The 20877-nt window shown below is 43.3% G+C and overlaps 1 protein-coding gene across 1 annotated transcript in view; it reads right to left on the reverse strand.

Moving 5' to 3' along the window:
* NCF2 (neutrophil cytosolic factor 2) overlaps positions 1-20877 on the reverse strand; it is a 41418-nt gene that overhangs the window by 12061 nt on the left and 8480 nt on the right. Inside the window, exons 5-12 of the mRNA XM_029618418.1 lie at positions 18310-18417; positions 17945-18004; positions 15147-15190; positions 8335-8476; positions 6909-6974; positions 6146-6221; positions 5007-5056; positions 1603-1739 (exon numbers count right to left, since the gene is read on the reverse strand). Of these exons, the coding sequence (XP_029474278.1) occupies positions 1603-1739; positions 5007-5056; positions 6146-6221; positions 6909-6974; positions 8335-8476; positions 15147-15190; positions 17945-18004; positions 18310-18417 (683 nt within the window). The remainder of the gene's footprint in view (positions 1-1602; positions 1740-5006; positions 5057-6145; positions 6222-6908; positions 6975-8334; positions 8477-15146; positions 15191-17944; positions 18005-18309; positions 18418-20877) is intronic.

Raw genomic sequence — 20877 nt, forward strand, 5'->3', positions numbered from 1 at the left:
GTAGGTATATTATCACGAAGTGCCCGGGGGTGACAGCTATTATAAGCCAGCAAAGTGTTCCTATTACATATGGCAGCCGTTTGTTCCGTTCTTGATTACTCACATTTTATTTCAGATTTTGAATATCATCTGGTCCCTCCCGATGCAGCCACCGCGAAACACGGGACCGTGTCGGGGGACTTTAAGCTTCTTGCTGTTACACTAACGGAGTTGCCACAGTGAATGTATTATGAATGTTCACAATAATAAAAATATGGTTTACTGATCGAATGGAACTGTATCTCTCTACTTGCACCAGTGTTCCTATAGATTTAAATTACCCCAATATTGGCTGGGTAAACGTAACATCAGGACATATTAGATAGATAAAGTTCCTGGATGGAATAAATGACAGCTTTATGGAAAAATTGGTTCAGGAACCGAAGAGAGGGAGCTATTTTAGATGTAATTCTTAGTGGAATACAATTTCAGCTTGCAAAAGGAGGCTATTGATTTGCTTTACCTCTCTTCAATCTAGACCATGCTGTTATCGCTCGTGGTATGTAGGCACATTCTGAATTGTTAGAAGTAAACTGAGCCAAGTAGACAGGAGGTCATTGTAGAAGGTGGGAGGACAGATGCAGAAGGTTGATGGTCATAGGTGTGTGGAGGCAGGGCAGCTTTTGTGGAGGGAAAGGGTGAATTGGAACAATTGCCCCAGGCTCTATGTTTTAGAGGGTCCTGTTCTGCCAGGGTAGCCCTAACCCTGACAACACTTTGAGAGAGCCAGAAGGGTGGAGTAGATCATGGTGGGAGCTGTACAATAAGCTTCCACTGCTACCTCTGGGCTCTCTGGCTGGTTCTGCGATCTGATACCACTGCCTCTCTCCTCCCCTTCCAGGGGCTCTCCTTGTGGAGCAGCAACTCAGCAGACATTTCCAGCTCATTAGCCTGCTATCAGCCCACAGTCTCCCCACTACTCCTCCTCCTGCTGTTGGACCCTTCTAGCAGTTGGCTATAAATTAACTTCAACGCTGACTCTGCCTTGTTCTCCTAGGATGTTGGCACCACTCACAATGAAACAGGTAAAAAAAAAAAAAAGAAAGAAAATACACTAGCTGGCTAGTGTTGCAACCATGGAGATTGCAAAGAAGCTAGGCCCTTACAGGGGCAGTATCCTTGCTCCTTAACTTCTGGGGTGAGGACAGGGTAGGGAGGCCTCTCCCTGGCTGTTCAACCTCCCAGGCAAGGTGTGGCAAGATGCCCCAATCCACTTCTCCTTAGCTGTTCTTCTTCTGGAGTATAGGATCTTGCTAAAGCAGATTTGCCCTGGGCCCTGCACCTCCTCTATGTTCAAACCTGAGTGGAGGTGAGGGAAGCAGAGATGCGGTCAGTTGATGGGAAGAAGAAACAGCAGCAGCACAGTGGAATAGATGACAGAAAGGTACAGTTTGCTGCAGTTCCAAAGTTGGAGGCAAATTCTGTATCAGGCAGACTAGGACCCCTGATATATATTGTTAGAGACTGCCAGAAACATTACAAAGGTGCTAAGCTACCACGTCATGTACTTTGATGCATTCCAGCTTTCTTTCACATTGCCACAAGAAAAATGACACATCTTACCTCAGCCTGGTGCATTCCTTTTGGAGTTCCAGCTTCTGACACACCCTGTCCAGGAGCTCACCAAACCCCAGCGCTTCTGGAACCTGCAAGGCCACGGTGAACTTATAATGTACCTTCACAGTATAGTGAACCTGAGCCTGTAGTAGGAGGGGAGGAAGAGCAGTCATTAGTACTTGAGCAGCAATTCATAAAAACTGCAGAACAGAAGAAGGAAACATCAACAAATGATCAATAACAGCTACTTGCAGAGCTTACCTCTAGGAAGAAGGAAAAAGAACAACATCTCAAACTTTTTTAAATTTAATTTACAAATGTATATGGATTACAAAATCCAAGACACCATGGTTTTATCAGCTATAGGTCATATCAGACATATCTTGGATTGGATGACAAGAGAGCTGGACTGGGGAGAATGCTAGATGTCATGTACTTAGATTTCAGTAAGGCCTTTGACATGTTTCGGCATAGGTGACTCATAAATAAATTGAGCCCCCTTGATATGGGCCCTAAAGTGAATGATTGGGTTAAAAACTGGTTGCGTAGGAAGACACAAAAGATAGTGGTAAATGGAGTTCACACTGAGGAGAGGATTGTTAAGAAAGGTTTGTCTTTTTGAAGATGATACCAAAATGTGCAACAGGATCGACAGCCAGGAAGGTGTGGAATGTTAGGCGCACCGGCTGCGGATGGCCGCACCCGGCCCCCCTTACCTCCTCCTCCAGTGCTGGGAACTCGGCTGGGACCCACGCGGCTGCAGGGAGCCGCCTCCGCCGCACACCACTGGTCCCATCCACTTCGCGGTCTCCGCGGCCAAAACTATGCCATCCCCTGCGGCAGGAGAGCCGACCCCAGCCCTCCTCTTCACAGCGCAAAGTCTCAGCCTGATGCCGCCAGCAGCTCCTTCCGGGCCGGGCCCTCCCTAGGTGCACGGCTGCGCCTCCTGCTGGCATTTAAAGGGCCAGCTATGAATGATCACAGCCCAGCCCCCTGGATGATGTCAGAGGCCTGGGACTATTTCAGGGAGCATCCTGTTCCTTGACTTCGCAACGAGTCTGCTTCGCTCCTATGGAGTCTTCTGTGCTTTGTATGTGCCCTGGTTCCTGTTCCTGCCTTCCTAGCCTTGTTCCTGCTCCTGCTTCCATCCTTTTGTTCCTGTGGATGGATCTTCTGGCTTCGACCTTGGACTGGTTTTTGGTGATTCTCTGGCTTCTGACCTTGGACTGGCTCTCAGTGATTCTCTGGCTTCTGACCTTGGAAAGGCTATCGGCGATTATCTCGACTTTTACGTAACCATCTTCACAGGGCCCACCTAAGACCAGCTGGCCCCGGCACCCAAAGGCTCAACCCGCGGGGAACGGGGTTGGTATTGGAGAAACTCCAGCCTGCCCCTGCACCAGCCCGGCCTCGCCTCACGACGGTGGGGACCTGTGCGGGTTCGCCCTCTCAGGTTACACCAACTCCCCCCTCGGGCAAGGAGTCCACACTCTCATCTGTCAACCCAACATGGAAAGCATATGGTGGAATCTTTTGAAGCTTGGGGAATGGTCTAGAATCTGGCAGCTAAGATTTAATGCTAAAACATGCAGTCATACATTTGGGCTGCAAAAACCTGAGACAGCAGTAAAGTAGAAGAAATGAAATTCTTCTATGCATGAAAAAAGAGTGGGATCAGGAGGTGATCATATCTGATGATCTTAAGGTGGCCAAACAGGTGGATAAGGCAATGACAAACGCCAAAAAGCTGCTTGGGTGCACAGGGAGAGAAATAGTCAGCAGCAAAAAATCCCTAGTGAAACCTCATTTGGAAGATTGTGTTCAATGCTAGAGACTGCACCTTCAAAAGGATATAAACCTAATGGAGTCTGTCCAGCGGGTTGGCTATTAAAATGGTCAGTGGTCTTCATTCTAAAGTACAGTATATGGAGACAAAGAACTAAATGTGTATACCCTAGAAGAAAGGCAGGATGGAGAGAGATGATAGAGACATTTAAATATCTCCAAGGTTTCCATGCAAAGGAGGCGAGCCTCTTTCAAATGAAAGGAGAATCTAGAATGAGGACTCATGGAATGAGGATGAAAGGGGGTAGACTCGGGAGTAATTTTGGAAATATTTCTTCATAGAAAATGTGGTGGATACATGGAATAGCTTTCTAGTTTAAGCGATGGAGACAAGGACAGTATCTGAATTCAGGAAAGAATGAAATAAGCACAGGGGATCTCTGAGGGACTGGTAGAGAATGTGGAGCTGAATAGTTGGTGTGGATGGGCAGACTAGATAGGCCGTATGGTCTTTTTCTGCCATCATACTTCTATGTGAAGGCAGATCACAATCAATTCAAAATACAGGCATTACAATAGAGTAAGTACATCAGCACAAACACCATTACATAATACCCAGAACAACATAAAAAATACAAATATAGCACAAGGGAAACATTAGACCCCATAACAATTATCAAGTCCGCACCAATTAAACCTCAGTAAAACAAGCATTCTTCAAAACCCATAAACCTGGCTTTGCTAAGAATGACAGCTCAAAAATATTAAGAACTCACTGACTACATAACCAGGTCTTCAATTTTCACCCAAACAGAGTATAGTCCTTGATGTCCTTCAAGGTCAGTGGAAGTAAATTCCAGATGGTGTGTCACTCCTGTGAAGGCCATCTCCCTGCTTTTAACTGGATGTGGTACTTTCTTAGTGTTGCCAAAAAATCCAGAGGGGACTATTTTTTGACCAGCAGCCTTAAGTGTAGCACCGCTTTTTGCTTCTGCTTTCATTGCTCCCATTCTCCACTCCCATTCACCTTGCACAATATTAAATCAGCTACAACCAATTAGTCAGGGACACCATGTTGAGTTGGGGTGAAATTTTTTTTTGGGCTGGCAGTTTCCTCCTGCTCATTTGGGCATCCAGGTCAATCATAATCAGCCTCTGTTGGGTTACAGTGCCATGAACCTTCATTCACAACTACTCAGGGAATTTCCCCCTATTTTCGAAGCCCCATTTAGCCCAGCCATGGCAATGACATCCTTGGCTGGAAATCGCAGCCCACAGCTCCAGGAATGTGGTACACATGCATTCTAAGTCTGGCCAATAGGTGTCACCGTTGAGCAATGGCTGAGACCTGGGGTTGTGATTGCAGTGAATCCCTGCACCAGCTGGCCTAGAAATAACATCTGGTTCTTCCAAACAGCAACAGCACTGCCACTGAGCCAAAGGGATGGGCCACCATATTCTAACACAGTTTTTCCTAGTTGTGTCTTTGGGGAAAATGTGTCCCTCTGAGTTCTGTGCATGTTACCAGGAAGGAGGAAGCACAAGCCATACATGTTCTAAAGCTCTCACTTGATTACCAGCCAGCATCTCTGCAAAACCAATAACCACACAAGGAGATCCGATACCTTCAGCTTTTCTTCTCTTGGTGGATCTGAAGGCGAATGGGATGCATTATCTAGAAGCAGGAAACATACAAAGAAAGTTCATTTTGTTTTTCAATGTATTTTCTACTATCTATTTAATCCTGGGGATTATTCCATTTTTATATAACCCACCCCCTACTTTAGTCTAATCATTGGCTCTGCCTGTCCTTTGACCAGGGGCAAGAGACCAGAGACTATAGCTCTTATTACATCCCAGTACACTCTATTGTACTGTATATAGCAACCCTTCTTTGTAACTCGCCTTGAACTCCCGGTTGGAAAAACATATCATAAACAAACATCAATGATGATGATGATGATAATCTTGAGCCTAGCCAGTAGGTGTCACTGTTTTGCAATGAATGTGACTCCTTGTTTTTCAGGGGATGCGATGGCTGCCTCCACAGCACTTCTAACCCCTAGAGAATAAGATTTGATAAAGCTACCATAATTTGTTGCTCAGTCCCAGGGATAGGGTGATCATAGGGGCAAAGTTGCTGTGACAGTAGCTGAGGAACCTGGAAAATCTTGGGGTAGGATTCAGAAGAGTTCTGATTGATTGATTGAAAAACTGTTTTTCAAAAATTATAGCTTTTCTACTATTAAATCTACTTATTTCTAAAGCATCACTCGATTTATGCAGCACTAGCTTACCTATTGCCTTACATTTGGGCAATTTAGCCCTGTGATGCTTGGCTGCTACAAAGTTATTCACCACTGAACCTGTGAATATCATCATTTGCACCAAACTCTGGCAGCTCCCAGAGTCCACCCCCTCCCTGCACACACACACAAAAGGGGCAAGCCTGAGACAAACTGCGCAATTATTCATAAATTCAGTACACCTGGCTATCCACTGCAAGGCAGTTACTGCCTATGAGAACTGAGAAAAGACTGTTCCGCAATTCGCATAAAAAGAGGAAAATATTCAGAGGGAAAGGCTCTTGCACTACAGTTCCTGTTCCTCATCCTCATCACTGGGTTTCTGAATGCTCTGTCTGGGAATGGACTCCCTCTCCTTAGGGTTCCTGTGTGAGGGACCTCCTCAATGCTGCAAGTACATAAAGTCACTTTCCCTGGGCCTGTGGCATCCGTACGTTTAGAGCAGCAGTGTCACTGACCTATCACAATCCTGGGCACCGGTGGAGCAATGGATGTAGGTGGAGAGGGGATAATAGTCTCTGGTGATGTTTGCTCCTGTCAATAAATGAATATGTTACTGAATAATTGAATATTTCATACATTCGAAGTAAACAGATGTATTAGTCATACATTTTCCAGGCTATTACAAGATCAGCTCCAGTAGATTGTAGACATTTCACAGAAGTTAAAGGAAGATAACTGTAGTACGTCTGCTTCGCTCTAGGAACTGTCTCTATGGCTGCAACTCCAGGCTCAGAGGCACCTCCCTTCCTTGTCAAGACACTCGCGCAGACCAGGAGGAGAGCCTGTGCAGGTCATCCACGTGTGGAGCCTATCTGTTACTAAATACTTTCTTAAACTGCATTCACAATCTATCTGCCACAGAAACGGTCTACCTTTGTGAGGTAGGATGTAGTGTAGACACTGCTCAAAGGAATGGTACTGAGAGAATCACTGGCTTGTGCACACACGAGTGTAGCCCAGTTCCCTTTAGGGGATGATAGTGGGGAGGTATACTGGATTGTGTATGTATGTAAGTTGCAGTATAGCCTAGCACTCTGGGAAGATACACACTGTGAGTGTGTGTGTGTGTTCTGTAGCAGGTGATATTGTTACAAGCAATGCCTTTGTGCCTGTATATGATAATGATACAGTCCTGGCAGTTGCTGTGTTCGATGTCCTCATGTTTTCACCATGCACAGGTGATTATTTCATCTTTGGATGCTCCCACCTCTCTCTTACCTGCAGTGGCTGTGGTTGCAATCGAAGCTCCATTGGTTCCAAGTAGTTACATGGAACAATCCCTTTCTAGAAAAAAAGACAAGATAAAATGGGAGCAAGATAAATGTTAAATATACTGGTTGGGCTCTTTTTTTTTTTTAAATTTACCTCACTCCTTTTCATTGATAGTTTAAGGTGAGTCACATTCAGGTACTGTAGGTATTTTCTTATCCTGAGAGGGCTTACAATCTAAGGGCCTGATTTATTAAGCCTTTTTTCCATAGACACAGAACGGGAGAAAGGCTTTAGAAAATCAGGTCTTAACTTGAAACCTGAGGCAATGAAGGGTGAAATGAGTTGACCAAGCTCACAAGGAGCATCAGTGGGATCTGAGCCATAGTTTCTCTGGTTCTCAGCCATTAGGCTACTCCTTCATTCCTTTTTTTCAAGATAGTGATTTTCAAGATAGTTATTGCACATTGTTACACATTGTTACTTGTTCTCTGTAAAGCTCCCTGCTGTTTTGAGTTACCTGTAAACCGAGATGATGTTCCCAACGAATCCCGGTATATAAAAACACTTAAATAAAAATAAATAAAAGATGCAGTTTGATGAGTTCTATGAGCCTCTTTGAGATGTTCTGCTGGCAAAGCCCAGTCTGTGGGTCAGTCTAGGGGAGCAGTCCATGAAGATGTGCAACCTATGACTCCATGCCATGCAGTCACCAAGCTTACAAGGTCTGATCATCATAGAGACTGGCCTGTAGGGGCTTTCCAGAAAGCAACTCATCTCAGACCTTTTTCTGCATGATGCAGCTTTCCAAGTTTAAAAGACAAAGACCAGGAAACTTAAGAACATATTTTGTTTTCTTTTCCTATCAACAAGCACCAGCTAGCCTTTCAATCGCATGTGACCATGTACAAAATTATTCCTGTTATTTTGAAGAATATAAACATAAGAATGAGAATAAGAACATAATATGTGAATTGGTTATTTACTCTTTCGGATAGTAGAAAGACTAGGGGGCACTCCATGAAGTTAGCAAAGGGCACATTTAAAACTAATCGGAGAAAGTTCTTTTTTACTCAATGCACAATTAAACTCTGGAATTTGTTGCCAGAGGATGTGGTTAGTGCAGTTAGTATAGCGGTGTTTAAAAAAGGTTTGGATAAGTTCTTGGAGGAGAAGTCCATTACCTGCTATTAAGTTCACTTAGAGAATAGCCACTGACATTAGCAATGGTAACATGGAAGAGACTTAGTTTTTGGGTACTTGCCAGTTTTTGGGTACTTGCCAGGTTCTTATGGCCTGGATTGGCCACTGTTGGAAATAGGATGCTGGACTTGATGGACCCTTGGTCTGACCCAGTATGGCATTTTCTTATGTTCTTATAAGAATGAGAATGAGACAGAAAACGCTTGCTTGCACTGAACATAGAAAGCAATACCTTGCCGTTGAACATAATCGTTGCCCAGTTATCTTGTCCTTTCGACAGCACAAATACAATGTTCCCTGGAAGCACCTGCAGTTCCTGTTCAGTTTCTGGGTGGAACTCAAACAGCACTTTGTGTGGCTCTCCTTCTAGTGCCCTGAAGATAAAAAGAGTAGCCAGCTGAGGTCCAGAAACACCTCATACATAGTCTACCTATGGCCATCCCACATCAATGTCTCAACTGAGAAGGGTGGTGACAACACAGCGATCATGATGTGATGACATTGCACAGAAAATATCTCATCCCACACAGCATGAAGTCATTTTGTGCAAAAGCAGGATATTGCCACAAACCCCGGCATATACCATAAAAAGCTGGGATCACAGGGAAAAAGGTATGGCATGGGATGGCACTTGCCACCCCAGTTTCAAAGACCTTGAATTGGATTGGGGTAACCCAAATTCCTGCCCAATCTGATGGTATGCAATGCAGACTTGCAGCTGGGCAAACCTAGGGCAAACCCTAGGGCAAACAGCAGGAGCAGGGTTTCATCACATGTCATCTCCCTCTGCCCCAAGGCATGAATTGTGGTATCAGCTGTGAGATCGTGCAGCTCAGATTGTGAGAGTGGCCCTGTAGCAGCAGAAGATGCCATGAGATTAAATGCTGTCCCTGCTGCTTGCCTTGTAGGGAGAGGGGCAAGGAGAAGGATTGGGAGGGTAAGTAGCAGTGTCTTGATAAGTGCAGGGTCAGCCATGCTCAGTCGCAGCAGAAGACACCACGATGAGCCTGTGGAGTGTGGAAGGGAGGAGTGAGAAGAGAGGGAAAGAGCCTCTGGAAGGAAAGGATGAAGCAGGAGGTTTGACATGATGGTATTTAGGAAAAAGCTAAAAGCATTTATTTCTTGAAACATTTTCTCTGAGGAATTAAATAGGATCTTTGAGATGCTGAAGCATTTTATAAAACTGATTTTATTTAGTTTATTGTATCTAACTTTATTGTTTTTGTCTGACATATATGCTGTATGTGTTAATATCTCAATGTCTGATGTTTTAATAATGTAATCCACCTTGTACAGCACCACTGAGAAATGCAGACTTTAAGGGACCAATATTCAGTAGGCTGATTAGCAGACAAGTTATCTAGCTACAGTTAGCCAGATAATTTGTCCCATATATTCAGCGAGAGAAACAACCTGCTGAATATACAGTACCATCCTAACGTTATCCAGCTACATCTAACTGGATAACAAAAACCTAACCGGCTATGTTTGAATAAAGCAGGGTAGGTTTTTAGTTATCCAGTCTTGTGTGGCCAGATGCTGTGCTACTTAACCCGATAGCTTGCAAAATATCAAACTAAGTAGCACTGTCATTATCAAAACCAACTAAAGTTTCAGAGGGCTAATCTCCTCCAACCCATCCCAACGCTTAATACAAAGGCCCTCAGGCCGTACTCACCTACCCCTCTCCCCAAACATTTGTTAAGATTTAGAATGGGGCTGGTATTGTACGCTGGCCATGGTCCCGATTTTCAATTAAATAGGCTCAGGCTGCCTCCCTTCCTGCTGCCCCCCCCCCCCCCCAAGGAACCATAGGGGTTACTACCCTTACATCCCTCCAACCTTCCCCAGTTCCACCGATACCTTTTAGATTCGAACCGGGAGCGAGGGACTTTCTGCCTTGCTCCTGGCGCCTCCAGCGCTGCTTTCACAGAGACAGCACTGGAAGCATAAACTTCAACATAAGTTTACGTTGATCATCTGCAAGGGGCTAAGTTCTTCACCAAACTGGATCTACAGAGAACATACAATCTCATTCACATCAGGGAAGGAGATGAGTGGAAAACCGCATTAAATTCGCGAGACGGACATTGTGAGTACCTCGTCATGCCCTTTAGACTCTGCAACGCCCCAGCAGTATTTCAGAATATGGTAAATGAAAATTTGCAAGATCTTTTGTATTCCCACATAATGGTCTACCTTGATGACATACTTATTTACTCTCAATCCCTGCCTCTGCACCGAGAATATGTTAAACAGGTGCTACACTGGCTACGAGACTATCACCTGTACACAAGGAATGAAATAGTAGTGGGGGTGTACTACCATCCACCTGGCCAGAATGAACTAACAGACAATGAAATGTTAAAAGAAATTAGGGAAGCTAAAAAAAATCAGCAGCACAGTAATAATGGGTGATTTCAACTATCCCAGTATTGACAGGGTGAATGTTACATCAAGACATTCTAGAGAAGTAAAGTTCCTAGATGAAATAAATGAATGATTCATGGAGCATCTGGTACAAGAACCAACAAGAGGGGAAACTATTTTAGACCTAGTCCTTAGTGGAACACAGGATTTGGTGCTGGAAGTAACAGTCCCTTGGAACCACTTGGCAATAATAATCACAACATTATCGAATTTGACTTAATAACTGGAGGGAGCACAAAAAAGAAATCTACTGCAACAGCATTTTTCAAAAAGATGACTATGATACAATGAGGAAAATGATTAGGAAAAAACTCAAAGAAGAAACTGTAAAGTTTAAGAGTTTAGCTGAGGCATGGATGTTGTTTAAAAATACCATCTTGGAAGCCCAGACCAGATGTATTCCATACATTAGGAAAGGCAGAAGGAAAGCTAAATGACTACTGGCATGGTTAAAAGGTGAAGTGAGAGAGGCTAAAATATCTAAAAGAACATCTTTCAAGAAATGGAAAAGGGATATGAATGAAGAAAACAGGAAACAGCATAAGCTCTGGCAAGTCAGATGCAAAGTAGTGATAAGGAAGGCAAAGAGATTTTGAAAAGAAGTTTGCCATGGAAGCAAAAACTCATAATAAAAGCATTTTCAAGTACATTTGAGGTAAAAGGCATGCAAGGGTGTCAGTTGGACTATTAGATGATCAAGAGGTAATAGGGACGCATAGGGATGACAAAGCCATAACAGAGAGATTAAATGAATTAATTGCTTCGGTATTCACTGAGGAAGATGTAAGAGATATACTCATGCCAAAAATGATATGCAAAGGTGATGATTCAGAAGAACTGAAACAACAAATCTCAGTGAACATTGAAGATGTACTAGGGTAAATTAACAAACTAAAGAGTAGCAAATTGCCTGGACCCGATGGTATATGTCCCAGAGTGCTGAAAGAACTAAGAAATTAAATTGCGGATCTGCTATTGGAAATTTGTAAACTATCAGTAACATCATCTATGGTGCTTGAAGACTGGAGGGCTGCCAAATTAACACCAATTTTTAAAAATGGATCAAGGGGTGATCCAGGAAACTACAGACCAGTGAGTCTGACATCTGTGCTAGGCAAAATGGTAAAAACTATCATTCAGAATAAAATTGCTGAACATATAGATAAGCATAGTTTAATGGGACAAAGCCAACATGGATTTAGCAAAGGGAAGTCTTGCCTCACAAATTTGCTACATTTTTTTTGGTGGGGGGGGGGGGGGGGGGCATAAATAAACTTGTGGATAAAGGTGAGCCAGTTGATATAGTGTATTTGGATTTCCAGAAAGCATTTGACAAAGTCCCTCATGAGAGACTTCATAGGAAATCAAAAAGTCATGGGATGGGGGCAGTGTCCTTTTGTGGATTGCTAAGACAGAAAACAGAGAGTAGGGCTAAATGTTAAATTTACCTAGCAGGAAAAGCTTTAATAGTAGAGTGCCCCAGTGATCTGTTCTTGGACCACTGCTTTTTAATGTATTTATTAGGGGTGAGCATTCGTTTGCAACGTATTGGCAATCCACAACATATAGGGCCATATTCGTTGTATTCATGGGGAAGCGAAACGTATCGCGATTCCCACGAATACAACGAATCTTCACCAAATTATTCGGCCATCTAAAGGAGTGAATTTAAACAAAACCCCCACCCTCCTGACCCCCCCAAAACTTGCCAAAAGTCCCTGGTGGTCCAGTGGGGGTCCTGGAGCCATCTCCTGCACTCGGGCCGTCAGCTGCCATTATTATTCAAAATGGCGCCGATAGCCTTTGCCCTTACTATGACACAGGGGCTATCGGCGCCATTTTGAATACCGGCAGCCGCCGGCCGAGTGCAGGAGATGGCTTCAAGACCCCCACTGGAGGTCAGGAGACCCCCCAATACTTGCCAAAAGTCCCTGTGGTCCAGCGGGGGTCCAGGAGCGATCTCCTGCACTCGGGCCATCGGCTGCCAGTATTCAAAATGACGCCGATAGCCTTTGCCCTTACTATGTCACAGGGGCTACCGGTGCCATTGGTCGGCCCCTGTCACATGGTAGGAGCACAAGATGGTGCCAGTAATCCATTGCTCCTACCATATGACAGGGGCCGACCAATGGCACCGGTAGCCCCTGTGACATAGTAAGGTCAAAGGCTATCGGCGCCATTTTGAATACTGGCAGCCGACGGCCCGAGTGCAGTAGATGGCTCCCAGACACCTGCTGGACCACTAGGGAGTTTTGGTAAGTCTTGGGGGGGTCAGGAGGGTGGGGGGTTGTAGTTAATTAAATTTTAGCCGGGAAACGAATAAGAATGGAACGCATGAAAGGATCGGGCCCCCCCCTTGCTGAATGCAACGTATCTGCCCCCCCCCCCCCACGAATACGAATACCGAATGTAACGTATGCGGTCCCTCTGCACATCCCTAGTATTTATAAACAGCCTGGAAATGGGAACAACAAGCTAGGTGATCAAATTTTCCAATGATACAAAATTATCAAAAGTTGTTAAATTGAAAGAGGATTGTGGGAAATGTCAAGAGGACATTGTAAAACTGGGAGACTAGTCATACAAATGGAAAATTAAATTTAATGTGGACAAGTGCAAAGTGATGCCTTAGGGAAGAGTAACCCAAATTATAGCTACACAATTCAAGGTTCCACATTAGGAGTCACCACTCAGAAAAAGGATCTAGGTCTCATAGTTGAAAATACTTTGAAATCTTCTGCTCATTGTGCAGCAGCAGCCAAGAAAGTAAATAGAATGATAGGGATTATTAGGAAAGGAATGGAGAATAAAACAGAGAATCTCATAATGTCTCTGTCTCACTCCATAGTCTGACCTCATCTTGAATATTGTGTGCAGTTCTGGTCACCACATGTGAAAAAAGATATAGCAGAATTAGAAAAGGTACAGAGAAGGATGACCAAAATGATAAAGGGGATGGAAAGATTCCCCCAATGAGGAAAGGCTAAAGAGGTTAGGGCTCTTTAGCTTGGAGAAAAGACGGCTGAGGGGAGATATGATAGAGGTCTTTAAAATAATGAGTGGAGTGGAACGAGTAAAGGTTAATCAGTTGTTTACTCTTTCAAAAGGTACAAAGACCAGGAGACACTCAATGAAGCTACTAGGTAAAACATTTAAAACTAATAAGAGATATTTTTTTTCACTTAACACATAATTAAGCTCTGGAATTCACTGCCAGAGGAGGTGGTAAAAGCTATTAGTGTAACTGCATTTAAAAAAGGTTTGAACAAGTTCCTGGAGGAAAAGTCCATTAACCATTATTAAGGTAGAGTTGCAGAAATCCACTCCTTATTCTTGGGATAAGCAGCTTGAACTCTATCTACCCCTTGGGATCCTGCCAGGTACTTGTGACCTGGCTTGGCCACTGTTGAAAACAGGATACTGGGCTTGATGGACCCTTAGTCTGAGTCAGTATGGCAAGTCTTATGTTCATATGTTCCCGCTTTCTCTCAGAAAGCTTGGTGAAGTTTGCTCCTGTCATAGTCTTCCCTCCTCCTCCTCCTCCTGTCTCGTTCTCTCTCTCCCCTCCTCCCTTTGATTACATTTCCTCCGGTTGTGGTGTGTATGTATATAACGAGAATGGCCCAGCTGGATGTTTTTATAAAAACATTGCTTCCTGAATAGGAGTTTTGTGAAGATCCTTCAGACCAGTTTATTTATTACAACTCGATTTCCTGCCTTTTGCATTTATTGTAGTGGGGTGTTTTGAAACCTAAAATATTGGCAAGAAAACGGAAACAATGGGAACTAGCACAAAGTGAAGTTGACTGCAGGAGTAGATTCAGGGTTTGTTTCTGCACAAGCACCAAAGGTAAATGAAAAATGCTTCAGGACTGCACCATCTTAAGAATTCCGTAGGATAATCCAACGGAAAGGGAGAGGCACGTGCAGCTGGCTTCTGGTATGTTTGGATTATGTAAGTGAATGTACGATGGAACTGCAAATAATTTATAGTATTTGTCTGCTCTCCTAGTGGCTGAAGGGGAAAACTGCAGCAAACGTCATCTATAAAGGCGGTGCCTACAACAAAGAGGTGTAATCCAGCTGCAGGAACCAAGATTCATCCCAAAGGACTGACAGCGTTCTATGGTCTGTTGTCCACCTTTCTGGGGAAAAAAAATAATCAAAAACTGACAGGATGCTTTGCAAAGCAAGCTAAGCCAAGTCAAGACCCTCTCAACTCTGTAGCAACAGCCGATGGCTGAGTGTTTGCTTCAAAAGCAGTAATCAGACTGGACCAGCTGTCCCTTGGGAGCCCTGTAGCCTGTGGTCTCTTCATTTATTCATCCTCTTCCCACTTGCCTCCCTCTCAACCAGAATTTGATCAGCTATTTATTTTATTTATTCATTTAATTAATATTCTGCCTTTCCGGCACTTCAAAATGGATGATGTTCAGGTACTGGTGAGATCATTTATTTATCTTTCTGTGGCTGGCACCGAAGCCATGAGCTGCTGGTACGTAAGACCCGGTGCTCAGTCTTGCTGCTGTGGTCATGAGTGTCTTGGCAAGGGTAGGGGTGGGGGGGCTCAGATTTTCTGGCAAGCAGCGACAGCAAGGAGAGGCTGCTACTAACTTGAGAATTTCTGGAGTCTTTGGCCTGGGTGGAGGTTCAACAGCCTACAAAAGACATGAAGAAATAGATTGCATGAGAAACATGATACCACTTCACATAAGAAAAAGAAATACTCTTAAGGTTTCAAGGATTTGAACCATTAGAACATTTTGTGACTGCTTATGCTACGAAGAATTCATTTGGGTTCATGAGAGTTCCTATCATTAGCATACTGAATTGAATTGAAACGGTGAAACGTGACAGAAAAATCAAGACGGTAAATTTGCACGGACTGGAGAACAGAGGGTGAAAGATGCTCTGGTGAAAATGACATGCCAGCCCTGTGATTCTGGGAAGACCTAGTCCCTCATCCAAACTGAGACAGCGGCTTCTGGGCTCCCAGCGTAAGGACAGAAAGAAACAGCCCGTAAGCTCTGAGTCATCTTCAACTCCCCTCTCTCCCTTGCTACACATATCCAAAACTCTGCTAAAACATGCTGCTTCTTTCTCTGGAACTGCCCAAACCCATCCCTTCTTCTGAAACACTACCAGAACCCTTATCCACTCTCTCGTCTCCTGCTTCTCACAGGTCTTCCAGCGAGCCATCCCTCTCCACTACAGTCTATCCTAAATTCAGCTGCATGACATATCTGTGGCCAAAGTCGCTGCACCCATATAATCCCTCTTCTGAAGTCACTGCATCCATATAACCCCTCTTCTGAAGTCACTGCATTGGTTGCCTATCCATTCCCACATACATTGCAAGCTCCTCTCACTCACCTACAAGTGCCTTCACTCTGCAGTTCCTCTCCTCTCTTATTTGTCTCTTCACCCTTCCCTGTGTACGCCACTCATCAGACAAATCACTCCTATCTATGCACGTCTCCTCTACCACCAATTCCTGACTCCATGCCTTCCATCTGCCTGCACCATTTTCTTGGAATAGACTTCCTGAGCTGGTGTGTCTTGCTCCCTCTTTTGCCTTATTTAAAAATCTACCTTTTTGAGTCTGCTTTTAAATCTTAAGCCTGATTGCCCGCTTTCAGTCTCGTTAACCACCTAATTTTAACCCTTGTCTTACTGTATGAAACTCCCCCAATCTCTTTTGCCCTGTATGTTTGTCTTGATTAGATTGCAAGCTCTATTGAGCAGGGACTGTCTCTTATGTGTTGTTTGTACAGCACTGCGTATGCCGAGTAGCGATTTAGAAATGTTAAATAGTAATAGCAGAAGGAATGTCATGTCACCAGTAGCTCTCAACTTGTTTGTACGTTTCTTTACAGTCTACGTGGGTACCTTGGGCAATGGAAGACAGTGACTTGCCCATGGTCACAAGGGACCAACGGGACCTGAACCCTGGTGGCATACTTCTCACCACAATTCTCTAAACATTCGACCATTCCCTTTCCATAAATCTATAGCTTTCCCTTCTCTTTCCACCTCGATGATAAGGATCCTCTGTACTTGTCCCATACTTGTCATTTCTGCCTCAAACGTTTTTACTAGGAGGCTGTTCAATACATTTAGCATCCTTTCTGGAAGAAATACTTCCAGTGGGGCCGATGCAATAAATCAGCATGGAAAACAAGCACTCAGTGTTGAGTGCCCCCTTTTCCTAACGCGCACCCGGCACATCTCCTGGGCGCACGATAGAATGTTTAAATGAGGGGTCGCACTGTCAGGGAGGCACTAGGGACCAATGTGCACCCCTAGCACCTCCTTGGCAGTGGACACCCAGGAGAGGTGGCTGTCAGGTGGCTATCAGCTGCTTAGGAAAACGGACACTCAATTTCACGAGCGTCCGTTTTCCTAACCTGTGCACAGCCACGGGACCAAAGTGAAAGACTCCTATTCCAGATCTTCCTTTCCACTGAAATATGAATATTGAATTTGAATGCCACCCTGCCCCTTTTGAATACATCCATACTCAGAAGGGGCTTATCATACGGAGGCTCCACCATTCTGGACATCTTCTATCTACATTTCCATTAGTGCAGCCTCCACAGTTGTGCACAATAGGTACATTTTCAGAGGGATTTCAAGTGTAAAAAATAATGTATACATGCGTACGTAGCATGTATGTTCATTTATGCTATTTTTTTTAAACGTCGCGAGTACGCATGTATTTTCCATTTTGTGCATACATTTTACTGGGTAAAAAAAGGAGCGGGCTAGAGGTGATCCGGGACGGGGTTCAGAAGTATGCATGCCGTGGTAGTTGCTTTTTTGTAAGCGAGATACACGCATGTGTTACCGAACTTATTACACCTACTAATTGACTAGCACTAGTGTCTACAGTTTTAGGGTGGGAGGTCTGGGTGAACTAGTGGGGGCTCGGGGTGAAGCACTAGAAGGTCTAGGTGAACTGGAGACAGACTGGGTGAACTGGCGGAGGCATGGGCGAACTGGTGATTTCAAGTAAGAATTTTTAAAATGGTATAGGCGCGTACTTCAGAAAATGCTTTCTTCTGCATATAAATCAGGCTTATTACATGTACATGTCATATTTTTTTACACATCTAAAATACACATGCGTATGTTTATAAAACAGGTAGAGAAAGTATGCATTTTCTCATATGGGAAGTATGTACATGGACTGAAACACATGCAGGTACTTTTGGAGCAGAAATACGCAGTATTTAATAAACTGTGCGCTCCTGTGGCCCAGTTTGTTAAATTCTTGCTTTTGTCTCCATGTGCCCACTTGAGCGCAAATGCTGTACCGCAGATAGGTTTAAAAGTTAGGGTCCCTTCAGAAACGAAGATGTAAAAGTGTGCGGCTTACATAAAACACATAAATATAGGAAATGGGGTCAGACCTGAGGCTGCAGTGGAGCAAATCCTGAGAAATTATCTTTGTCGACAACAGATGCAACAACCTAAAAGAAAAGAAATATGCGAAACTGGAAAAGGAAGAATAGTTTTTCATTTGTACTCACTTTCTTGGTTCTGATTCTATTTCTAATCCTCCTTATTGCTTCCTTGCTTTAGTTTCAGCTAAACTAGATTTTCAGCCCAGAAAACTGAAAATTTTCATTTATCTACAAAACTTTGCACAACTCATTTCCCAAGATACACTGGAAGCACCTAAACTTTTAATGAACTACCCGATGTAGACTGTAGTGCAGCTTCTAAAGCAAATGAAAGTGAAGCAAAAATAAGAAGCAAACTAAGAGTCACATACCTGCGCCTTGCCAAGATAGTCCTTCTTCGCCAACTGAGCCACTTGCTTTTCGTTTGGTCGAAACATCCTCCCCATAGGAATCTCCACTGGTTCATATACTTTTTGCTTCTGTCCCACAGAAATCACAGCAATTTTTATAAAGTGCAAGGTGCTGCACTGCCAAACTTTTGTAGCCTTTTTCTTTTTAACTTTACATGTTATTCACAGTTCTTTCAAAACATCAACCACCTTCAAAGTGTTCATTCAACAATTACTTCTGCTTAAACAGAATATAATATAAAAACACTCATCCACCCAAATTCTACACATTCATTCAACTCAGAATTCTCAACGTTAACTTGGCATGAACTTCCATATCAACTAAACTCAACATTACAGCTGGAATCTTATCAAGTCAACATCAAGCCAAATCATCCACTCAACAGTGAAACCAGCATTTGCTAAACTTCATAATTTACTCAAGAATTCCATTAGAATCTCTTTAATCCAATATCAAGCCAGATTAACTCTGAAATATCACCAGAATCCACTCAACTCAATAACTCCCAGATCCAGTAAATTCAGGAAGAATTCTAAAATTGATTGAACCTGAGGTGAGCTTTAGAATTAACTCAACCAAATAATCCCTTTGTCCGTTCTAATTCATTTGTTAGAAATACATAGTGACTTTCATTTCCAAGTTAAAATTTTATTGAATGGTACAGCATAACACAAGCACAATACAAACCTGTCATGCATTCAACTTCGATTTTCAAAAAGAAAAGAGGAATTCCCTCCCCCCCACTTCCCATTTTAATAAACCCAGACATACATAGGAGTACAAGCATAACATCTCCAGGTGGAATCCTTCCAGGTCCCATGTTTCCAAAAACAGGTAGTGGGATACAACAGACGAATGAAGAAAGAATGCAGTGGCCCAAAGTACAAAGGAATAACTTCAACACCCATTCAAGAATCATCAGACATCAGATGAGCTAAAATTTACAGAAGAAAAAATTTGCTAAAGCCAGGACAGATTAAGAAAGAGAATACCTTCATGGTAAAAAAACAACAACAAGGGTGGAGGAGTAGCCTAGTGATTACAGCAGTGGACTACAAACCAGGAGACCAGGGACTGAGTCCCACTGTTGCTCCTTGTGACCTTGGGCAGGTCACTTTACCCTCCATTGCCTCAGGTACAAGCCCTCTGGGGATAGGGAAATACCTACAGTACCTGAATGTAGTCTACTTTGAAGTGCTGTGGAATATAAATATTACACCTTTTATTTTTTAGCTGTGACGTGAAGGAACTGAGTACCCCTTTGTTTTACATATTTTCTTATATGCCTCATTCCGTCCGGAAAAGGAAGGCTAAGGAGCGACAAGCCTCATCTGCTCCAGAGGCTATACCTATTGTGGGTCCAATGGATTCTCATATCCTCTGTAGGATGAATGTGGAGGTAGAGAACTCACTGAGCACACTGGGGGGGGGGGAGAAGAAGAGCCCCCCAGGTGCTCCAGAGTTATTAACATCACTCTCCCCTGAAGGGAGATCGACACCGCCGAATCCGGCTGGCGGACTCCTGATGGAGGGGGGAAAGATCGGGCTGCCTAAAGAGGAGAGCCAGACAGAATTCCCCTTGAGGCATAATGACCATCTGGAAATACTGCCAGAACTTATTAACAACCAGGAGGGCGGTGAAAACTCTAGAAGGATGGCAGATGAAGTTCCTGGAGAGAACATTAACGAAATTTCCTTATCCCATTTAAAGAGCTGCCAAGACCTCAGACTTTCAGTATGGAACTCATTTGGGAGGCTATTAATGCCTTAAATAAGAACATGGGGTCACAAATGGAAATTTTCATTAAGATGCAATCAAATACAAGAATAAGAGTGGGAAAAATAGAAAAAGATAATATTCAAGTTATGTGATGTTTCAATACTTAAGAATGATTTGGGAAAAGTTAATGAGGTACAGACTGCTATCATTAAAGAAAATCAATACTTACAACTCAAGGTTGAAAATTTAGAAAATGTTTCCAAAAGCAGAAATATTCGATGTATAAATTTTCCAAAGTTGGAGACTATTACCCATATTCTAATCTGGAGAAGATATTTGATGGAGGTACTTGATATTCCAGAAGCTACTTTGCCTATTATCTCTAAAATATATTTCCTTCCACCATTAAAGAAAATCTCCAGATTAGAACAGGGTGAAAGATATTCCTGTACAGGAACTACAACCTGCCCACGATTTGAATTTAGATATTTCAGAAATTTTGGAAAAATCAGAGACTGAACTAGCAAAACCTGCTAAACGTTCGGTAACTTTTATGTTAGAATCCGACAAAAATTGGATATTTAGAAAGTATTTTTTGAATAGATCAAAAGAATTTGTGGGCTGCAAAGTCCAGATGTTCCCAGATCTATCACGTCAAACCCAGAAGCGTAGGAAACAGTTTCTTCTTCTAAGACCTCAGGTACTGCAGTTAGGTATGTACTTTATTTTAAAGTTCCCATGTAAATGTCTAATCAAATCCAGTGGAAATACATATATATTTTTCCTACCAGTACAGCCCACACAATTC

This window comes from Rhinatrema bivittatum, chromosome 10 (assembly GCF_901001135.1).
Source record: "Rhinatrema bivittatum chromosome 10, aRhiBiv1.1, whole genome shotgun sequence".
NCBI lineage: Eukaryota > Metazoa > Chordata > Amphibia > Gymnophiona > Rhinatrematidae > Rhinatrema > Rhinatrema bivittatum.